The sequence below is a fragment of the Pinus tabuliformis genome, chromosome 6, assembly GCF_031772625.1.
Source record: "Pinus tabuliformis cultivar Carrire ecotype Pingquan chromosome 6, CPIR1, whole genome shotgun sequence".
Classification (NCBI taxonomy): domain Eukaryota; kingdom Viridiplantae; phylum Streptophyta; class Pinopsida; order Pinales; family Pinaceae; genus Pinus; species Pinus tabuliformis.
This window is the reverse complement of record NC_142292.1, coordinates 897,046,932-897,056,870: the sequence shown is the minus strand read 5'-3', so window position 1 is coordinate 897,056,870 and position 9,939 is coordinate 897,046,932. Positions and strand designations below refer to the sequence as shown.

The 9,939-nt window shown below is 35.7% G+C and overlaps 1 protein-coding gene across 1 annotated transcript; it reads right to left on the bottom strand.

Annotated features, from left to right (window-relative positions):
• Nucleotides 1–8,472: 8,472 nt before the first annotated feature.
• LOC149261817 (putative clathrin assembly protein At5g57200) lies at nt 8,473–9,708 on the bottom strand. Its single transcript, XM_089371251.1, has one exon. It carries the CDS (start codon nt 9,706–9,708, stop codon nt 8,473–8,475), a length of 1,236 nt encoding a protein of 411 aa, XP_089227377.1.
• Nucleotides 9,709–9,939: the final 231 nt, after the last annotated feature.

The window sequence follows — 9,939 nt, the reverse complement described above, 5'->3', positions numbered from 1 at the left end:
TATAATTTTTTAGTAAAATTTATGGGCCAAGGGTTCCTAAAAAATTTAATAATTTTTTTATTAAATTGAGAATACTTGTGTTGTATAATTTTTTAATTAAATTGAGAACAATCATTTTGTATTTTTCACTCTATTCCTCCTGAAAACTTATTATTTAGTCCAAGTATTCTGATGGTTGCATACAGTAAATTAAGGCACAAAAGATATATAAGAATCCAAGATATATATTTTGTTCAAGTATTTTTAAGGTTATATATGTTGTTAGATAAATTTTTTTTTTTTGCTCAATTACCCTAATTACAATGTGCTAAGCATATTAAACATTCCAAAAGGGAGAGGGAGAAATGCATGAATTACAATAGAATTTTGAGGGAGAGATGCATGAAATAAACATGACTTAGTAGTGTGACCAAGCATGATCACAACCTTAGTGTAGGAATGACAACGAGGAGATGATGCAGGAGCATCAAATGAGATAAATTACCTTTCACCTAACCGGTCAAAATTATTTACTAAAGAGGGTTGGACCTCTTAAAAGTTCTTATTTATATTTGTTTGTAAAAGTTAAAAATGGAGTGCCCAGATTAGTAGTGAAGTGATAGAGTTTGTTGGAGTAGGTTTGTGTTAGGAAAATTAAATAGGGATTAGTTTGTTTAAAAAATTCGAATTTAGAGAGGAGCACTAAAAAAGAGAAAAAAACATTTTTTGAAAGAAGCTAAATGTAGATGAGGTCAGTAAGGGCAAGAACAATTTTTCTAATTATGATTTTTATTTTCATAATTGATTAAGTGGAGTTTCATGGTGTATCTGATATCATCTTATGTCAAGAAATTGTTTGCTTAAATTGATGAAAAATCATTCTGTTGTAGTTTAATGGTGGAATCATGTAGATTGATAACCAGTAAATTATGTATCTTTGGGAATTTTGTGTCCAAAAAAGATTGTTTTTTCTTGCTTGAAATCGCTCCGAGAAAACAAAAACCTTCAGTCACAGAAAGGTTGCATCGTGGGTTGCGCTTGGAACAGAAAGGTCACCCAGGAACAAAAAGGTCATAACGTGGGTCACGCCTCAGACAAAAAGTTCACATAGGAGCATATGGGTCGCATCGTGGGCCATGCCTGAGACAGATGCGTTGTGTGAGGTGACAGAAGGGTCACACTAGCTTGCAAAAAGCATCACGTCGGTTTGGGACTATTTTTAACCAACTTTTAGGAGTCCATTGCAAGCTTTGATTGCTCAGTCAAGTAACAACATGTGTCTACTTTCTATTGAGTCATAAAACTCAATAAAATACCTAAACAAACGCCTAAAAAAATGAATTTTCCAACCTCACTCAGAAGCACTATGTCTCGAAGAAAAAATTTGAGACAAAAGTTTGTAGGAATAGAGTATTGTTGGGCCAGTGTGCCATCATTTGGTATCAAAGCAAGATTTAGTGTATTGTTCTAAGAACTTCAAGAAATATGCCACCCAAGAGAGGAGGAGTTGGCATAGGTTGGGGAAGACCTGTAGCCAATGCAATACTGCTTGAAGAAATTAGGAATCTTCACACACGAATGGAGGTAATCGAAACTGCCTAGAGAAGAGTCCCTGATGAGGGAGATGCTAGTGCTAAAGAAGAATCTTCTGAGGAAGAAGACATGGAAGAAAGTGAAATAGGCAAATTTGTCAATATGTTGGCAAAATAAAGTGGAAGACCGAAGGTAGAAATACCTATGTATGAAGGAAACCTTAATGTGGAAGAGATGATGGATTGGATTAGTGCATTAGATAAGTATTTTGACTATGAAGGGGTCGAATATAAAAAGAAGGGCCATGCAACCATCTGGTGGGATGGGCTACAAATATCCAAATAAAGCAAGGGAAAACTCAATATTAAGTAGTGGGATAAAATGGTGAGCAAATTGAAAGGTAAATTTATGCCCAAGGATTACCAATTAAACCTTTTCAGATAGTTAGAAAACTTAAGGCACAAAGGGATGACTGTTGGAGAGTACACAGAGGAGTTTTATAAGTTCAACATCAGATCAGGACATGCTGAAGATGACATGGAAAAAGTAGCTAGATATATCAACGGGTTGAGATATGATATAGAAGATGAAATCAATATCATAAGTCTGAAGAAAATTGAAGGTTCCTATCAAGCAGCTTTGAAGGAAGAGGAGAAATCATTAAGGAAGCAAAGTCAGAAGAACAGAGGTAAAAATCCAGCAAGAGGAAGAGGAGCTTCCAGAATAAGATTCTAGAACTCTTAGAATGAAACAGGAGGGACCAATAATTGATCATCACAAAGAGGAGACTTTGGTAGAGGAATATTTGGATTGAGAGGTATGAGTCGAGGAAGGGAAATTTAGTGTTATACGTGTGGAGAATTAGGACATGGACCATGAGACTACCCTCAAAACAAACTAGAAAATCCAAGGAATATAAATATAGCTAAGATAAAAGAAGAAAGCCCTTAGGTCATGGGGAAAGAAGAGCAACCTGAGGTGGGAGAGTCTTTATTGTTAAAAAGAGTATTGCTAAAGGTAAGAAAAGAAGCCAATGAACGAGCTCAAAGGAAATTTATATTCAGGACTATGTTCAAGTCTAAAGAGAAATGTTGCAAGGTCGTGATTGATAGTCGGAGCACTCACAATCTTCTTTCTACAGAGATGGTGGAGAAATTTGGTTTTGTTAAGATGGTACATCCTACTCCCTATAAAGTGTCTTGATTGTGTAAAGGACATCAACTCTTGGTGACAGAAAAGTGTCGGGTAGATATACAGATTGGTACATATAAAGATGTGGTATTGTGTGATGTAATGCCAATGGATGTGTGCCATATATTGCTCAAGAGACCTTGGTAGTTTGATAGGAAATTTTTTCATGATTGTAGGAGGAACACATATACATTAGAGAAGGATTGGAAGAATCATATATTATTACCTTTGAATGATGGAGTGGACCAAAGAATGACTCGGAAAAAATGTTTTGATGATTAGTGGAACATAATTGTTGCGAGAAGTCAAGAAGGAGAAAGAAATGCATTTTTCTATTGTGGGTAAACCCAAGGTAATTTTTACTATTACTAAATTAGATAATTTTCCCATGGAAATTAAAAATATACTAAATGATTATGTCGAAATTATTGTTGATGAATTTCCAAGTGCATTTCCACCAATTAGAAGTATCAACCATCACATGGATTTAATAGCTGGCGTGAGTTTACCAAAAAAAGAAGCATATAGGCTAACTCCTGAGGAAAATGTAGAAGCTGGGAAACAGGCGCAGGAGTTGTTGGATAAAGGGCTTATAAAGGAGAGCCTAAGTCTGTGTGCAGTACCAGCAGTTCCTAGCCACAAGAAGGATGGTGAATGGCACATGTGCATTGGTTCAAGATAAATAAATAAGATTACTGTCAGGTATACATTTCCATTACCATGTATGGATGATTTGATGGATTTCTTGACTATATCAAATTATTTTTCTAACACAGATTTGAAGAGCGGATACCGTCAAATAAGGATTAGAGAGGGGGATGAATGGAACACTATGTTCCAGACTAATAGTGGGTTATATGAATGGTTAGTGATGCTTTTTGGACTCACTAATGCAGCAAGTACATTTGTGAGACAGATGAATGAGGTCTTAAAATAATATGTTGGAAAATTCGTGATAGTTATTCTTGATGATATCCTAATTTTCAGTTAGAATAAAGAACAACATTTGGAGCATCTTAATTTGGTTTTAAATACTTTACAAAAAGAGAAGTTGTTGATAAATTTGAGGAAGTGCAGTTTCATGAAGAAAGAGCTCATTTACCTGGGATTTATAGTCTCACAAGAAGGTTTGAAGATGGACCCAGAAAAGATACAAGCAATTTTGAATTGGCCAACTCTAAGGAGTGTATTTGAGGTAAGAAGCTTTCATGGTCTTGCAAGTTTTTATAGAAAGATTATAAGAAGATTTAGTCATATCTCTGCACCGATAGTTGAAACAATAAAGGAAAACAAACAACCATTCAAGCGGATAGAGGCAGCAGACCAAACCAGAACTTCATACTGTTGAAAAAGAAGATTATGAAAAACCTGTTTTAGCCTTAGCAAACTTTCATAAAACTTTCCAAGTTGATATTGATGATAGTTAGGTGGCAATTGGAGTTGTATTGAGTGAGGAGAAAAGACCTATAGCTTACTTATGTGAAAATATGAATGAGGCCAAGTGGAAGTACTCATCCTATGATAAATAATTCTATGTTGTTATTCAAGCTTTAAAGAAATGGAGGCATTACTTGTTGCCCAAAGAATTTATTTTTTATTATGATAATCATGCACTACAGTTCATAAATATTCAACCAAAGTTGATCCAAAAGCATGGTAAGTGGTTGGAGTACTTACAAAGTTTCACCTTTGTAATTAAGAACACAGGCGTTAAGTCAAGTAAAGTTGTTGATGCTTTGAGCCGAGTGAATTTGGTTATGCATGAGCTGAATATTGGTGTTTTGGGATTTGAAGAAATGATTAACATGTACAAGGAAGATAAAAATTTTAAAGAAATATATGCAGTTGTTTATAATCCCATGATTCATAATAGAAGCCAATGGTTAGACTACCTGATTCAAGGAGGTTTGTTGTTTAAAAGCAATAAATGGTGTATTCCTAAATGTTCCATGAGGGAAAATTTGATTAAAGAAAATCATAGTGGATGATTGTCTCGACACTTTGGGCAGGATAAGATGTTCGCTCAAGTGAATGCTTTTTATTATTGGCCAAAAATGCAAACTGATGTCAAAAAGTTTGTTGAGAAATGCAGGATTTGTGAACATGCCAAATAAAGGAGCCAAAATAAAATATCAGTCGTTGCCAATACTAAACAGGCTTTGGAATGTGGTGAGCATGGATTTTCATTTTTGGTTTCCAAAGACTCAAAGAGGATATGACTCTATCTATGTTGTTGTGGATATATTTTTGAAAATGGCCCATTTCATTGCTTGTAATAAAACTAGTGATGCGTCATATCGCTAATTTCCTTTTCTCAGAAATTATACGGTTACATGGGCTATAAGTATTGTTTCAGACATAACTCCTAGGACACTTTTGCAGGACTCTATGGAAGAATTTACTTACAAACATCAGTTTTAGTTGATCATGTTTTAGTTCATCCTATCACCCTGAAATGGATGGGCAAACTGAAGTGGTGAATAGGAGCTTAGAAAACATATTCAGAAGCTTCATTTACAAACATCCAAAATAGTGGGATTTAGCACTTGCTCTGAATTTTCTTACGATGATAAGGAATGACACCATTTCATATTGTTTCTGGAATGCATCCTACAGGAGTATATGAGCTTAGAGATTTGGGAAAACAAGGGATAAGGAGTGCAAATACTGAAGAATTTGTAGAAAAAGTGTAGAAATTGCATGAAGCTTTCAAGAAAAGGTTACAGGAAAGCAAGTAGTAGGACAAAGGGCTGATGTCAAGAGGATAAGAGGAGTTCCAAGTGGGTGATTTAGTTATGGTTTACCTTAGGAGAGAAATATTTTTTGTAAGGACTTATAACAAATTAAAAATGAAAAAATAGGAACCTACAGAATTTTCAGGAAGTTTTCGTCAAATGCTTATGAGATTGAACTTCCGGAAGGAATTGGAATATCTCCTATATTTAATGTTGCACATTTGTACCCATATAAGGAAATAGAGGCAGAATCACAAGATGAACCTGTAGATGAGGAAGTTTAGACTCTAAATTGGGAGGAGCAGATGCCAAGGACAATAAAGAGAGAAGTGGAATAAGTCTTGGAGAAGCTAGTAACAAAGAAAAATAGAGGACAAACATATTATAAATATCTAATCAAATGGAATAAATTACCTTTGGGATAAATTACCTTTGATAAATATGAACACTTAGGGGGGCATATAGGGGTAGTTTAGAGTAGATGAATAATAACAAAATCAATAGAAACACTTCATACATTAAGGTAGTTGGACTCTTGTTAGTGTACTTGGTGGTTTGAATTTACTAGTTAGAGGCCTTCTAGGAATGGAAGCAATATGAATTGGAAGGGGATCTAGAGCCCTCAATTGAATAGAAATGGGTGATTTCATGATAATATGGATGTTTGGGTTGTTGTGACACACTAGAGAAAAAAATAATTTGGGGTGTTCCACACTAACAACCATCATGGCATGTCATCTTAAACATGATAACATGCTAAGAGACCTTCCTAAGCATTAATTACATTGACAAGGCATGAGATAGGAGTGCACTCAAGACAAAAAGAGGAGTTGACAAAGAGTTCAATTGGGTTTACACGAGTACATTCAATCAGTTGATATGGCACATGCTAGACAAAATTTCATACAGAAATTTGAGATATCAAACTTATACACAAGAACTTAGTGTATAGGTCAACCTACTGCACATGAAATAGTGTGGAATAAGTTGAGTCCTACATATAGAATGATGTAATAAGAAAGAAACACAACACACTTTCATACATCAGAGAGAAATGGGTACCATAGGTTTAGGAAGGTGATGAAGGGTTGCACTATGATTTCACAAAGCAATGGGTACCATAGGTTACAAGAAGGTGTTGAAGGGTTGCACTAGGATTTCTCTCATAGTATGAGAGTGCCAAAATGGTTTTAGTGAAATTTGTTTACTTTGGTACAAGGGTGGCATGTAAAGTCTGAGTTTATAGCTGTATATGAAGGGCATCATATATAGCTATGAGGATCAATGCAATTTTTTTATGGGCTCTAAAATAATTGTAATCTATTCTATTTTAATTTGAGTTAGGTGTTGGACATGGTTGGTGTCATCTAAGTTTAGGAAAATCCTTCTTTTTAAGTTTATGTAATGTACATGTTGGGAACACTTGATTAAAAGTTGTGAATGTACATGAGATACATGTTTAAAGATGAATATTAATTAGAAGGAAGCTTGAGAGGCATAACTTAGGCTAACTACACTTAGTTTGGGAATAACTAATCTCAATTGTATAAAGAAAAATGAAAGGTAGGAAAGGAAATGGAATACATACAAAGAAAAACTTACTTTAAAGGATAATAATTTATTGAAAGTCATAATTCAATTAATAAATAAGATAGTATAATATTCTAGAACACTAAGATGGTGTTCTTGTATCTCAAAAGAGATAGTGATGGAAGTTATGCTTATTCCCAAAGCCTTTATAAGATGCCAAAAGAATTTCATTTTAACATAAATAAGGTGGCTACCCATTTTAGGTTTCCCATCCATAAGATGGTTAGCCAATGCATCAAATTCCTAGGGGTGCAACCTTCACATACAATATCAATTTTTGGCACATAGTAGCCAGCTGGAAAAAACTATTTAAGGATTACAACCTTAAATTGAGAAGCCTCATTTTGGATTTTTCAATATAGGTAGCCATCACTATCTCTAGATTGTCTCTTCTCTTTAGCTACTCAATTGTAATTCTGTATTAATGGAATCTCTTGAGAATGTTAGGGCTAAATTAATGGCACACAAGATATATAACACTCCAAGTTATATGTTGTTAGACAAAATTGTTTTTTGCTCAATTGCCCTAATTATAATATATGCTAAGGATGTTAAACATTTTAGAACCATTCCACTAATCCCTATAATAGTTAAAATTGCATGGCAAGAGAGATACATAATATATGCTAAGCATGTTAAACATTTTAGAACCATTCCGCTAATACTTATAATAGTTAAAATTGCATGGCAAGAGAGATACAAAAGAAAATATAAAAATCGGGCTAATAATTAAAATTGCAGGGAAAAAGAGATACAAGAGAAAATATAAAGATAATAACACTGACCTCCGTGAGAAATATTTATCGAACGAAGCTAATCTCCTTATGTATTGAACCTGGATTTCGATTGCTTGGCCTTTCCTTCACTAGAGGTAGACCACTGGATATGCTACTGCCTGACATTGATCTTGATCTTTGGCTGGATGAATAGCATCTAATATATCTATATAACCAGCGTATAACGAATAAATTAAAACAATTGTTCCCTTTCGGAGTTCTCAATTTTATTTATAAAAGTCATAGGTCACATAGGAATTCCAAAATTCTCCAATAATATAAAATGGAAAATTTTCAAGTAGGAATAACAAATAAGTCAAGCTTAAAAGTACAAATAAAATTGTAAAAATCCAAATAACAATAATAAACACGAAAAGAATCTCAAAATTCTGAAATATAAAGAAAAACTTCAACTAACAATAACAATATGGTGGTTAATCGGATGCATACATATTTCAAGCAACAATATCGATATGGTTGGATGGATGCAACAACCACAAACCAATATAATGAATTACAGTTCCCTTGTAATAATAATTCATGCCCTAAATGTCTTTCATACTCTAATTGCAAAGTATCACAAGACCAAAACTACAAAACAATCAAATCTAATATCAAGACTGAATGCTTCCTGACGCGCGCACGTCCTGAAAATTATTTGAAAAGAGCTAACACTCCCTTCTCTGCTGTTGGTTTTCGGTGGGCACCACTTGCACCTCTCGCTGTGTATTGTGTTTCATTTCAAGCTTTGAATTAATTATTATACCCCCACGTTTATAAACAGTATCCTTAGAAGATCCAGCCGCGCTGCCAGTAACGACATCCATTAGTGAGTTACAGTTAGGTTTCGCGGAAGGAAGCACGTCATCATCAGAATCCCACCACGTGATCAATAACCTCTCTTCATTTGGTACCTCTGGCTTTACCACTTCAGTAGTTTCGTTACCTCCTGTACGCCGACTCTCCTCACTCATGCCTGTTAATTCTTTCTTTATGGCAACCCATTTTTTGTGGTGAGCCGTAGTTTTATCCAATAATGAGTCCGAAGGCCTCTCTATATAACCAAAGTTAATTTTGTGAGCAGGTAAAAGCTGTATACAAGTATGTTCAAACGCCAAATGTCTGTTGTAGTGGCGAATGAATTGTAAATATCTTCTGTCCAGCTCACGAAAATCTCCCGTGGACATGGAGATGACTAGTCTGGAATCCACCATCCTGCGAATCCAAAGGTGGATTATCTCATACAATTCTAGGGCTTCCTTCACCAGCAACTCTAGGGCATAGTGAATGAGCGATGTCGTTGCCACGTGGCTTCCGGGAGGAAGGCAATCTATGATGAGCTTACCCATTAGTGTCTGCATCTTTCTCAAACCAGAAAAAATTGCTTGATCGTCTAAACCCTTCATTCTCTGACGGTTCCTTATAATGTCACATTTGAAAGTCTTGTTACAAACCAGCCTGTAATACAGATAGCTCGAGTACTTGCGAATCCACAGAGAGCAATCAATAGCGAGGGGGCTGGAGGTATCGTTGAAATCCGATTTCTTGAAAGAGATTTGTTTTTCAAGAGAGTAGTCATCTTTCTCATCTTCTTCAGCAAAAATGGAGGGAGGAGCATCTCTCATCAATCGGTGAATGAGTGTCAACGTCTTGACAGCGACCTTCCAGTCATTCGCCCAATTCAGACGACCTTCCACTGCACGTTTTATATGTTGTCGGCACTGAGACGACCCCGTTGCGGCCAAGATGGCGACGACATGTTCTTCCCCGGGAGGGATGTCGTTGTGCTCAGTGGCTTTAACGACAGCTATGTCAATGAAACTCATCGAGCTGCTCAGCTTCGCTAACCCTATGGACGCAGCGTCCTTAAGCGCTCCTAGTGTTTTTGACCACCGGGATTCCATATCCGGTCCTTCCAATTTATCGCTATCTCTGTGTGTACCGCAGCTGAAGATGTCTCCACTCGCAATCTCGTTGTATTATTTTATAGGCAGATTACAGATTCAGAGCATATGATTGACGCCCATACCCTACTTCGAATGTGCAAATGTTGAATGTAAATATGGTTGGAGTAAATATGGTTGGAGACACATCTAGATTCGGATTTATAGGTCAGTACCCAATGGTCGCTGAGT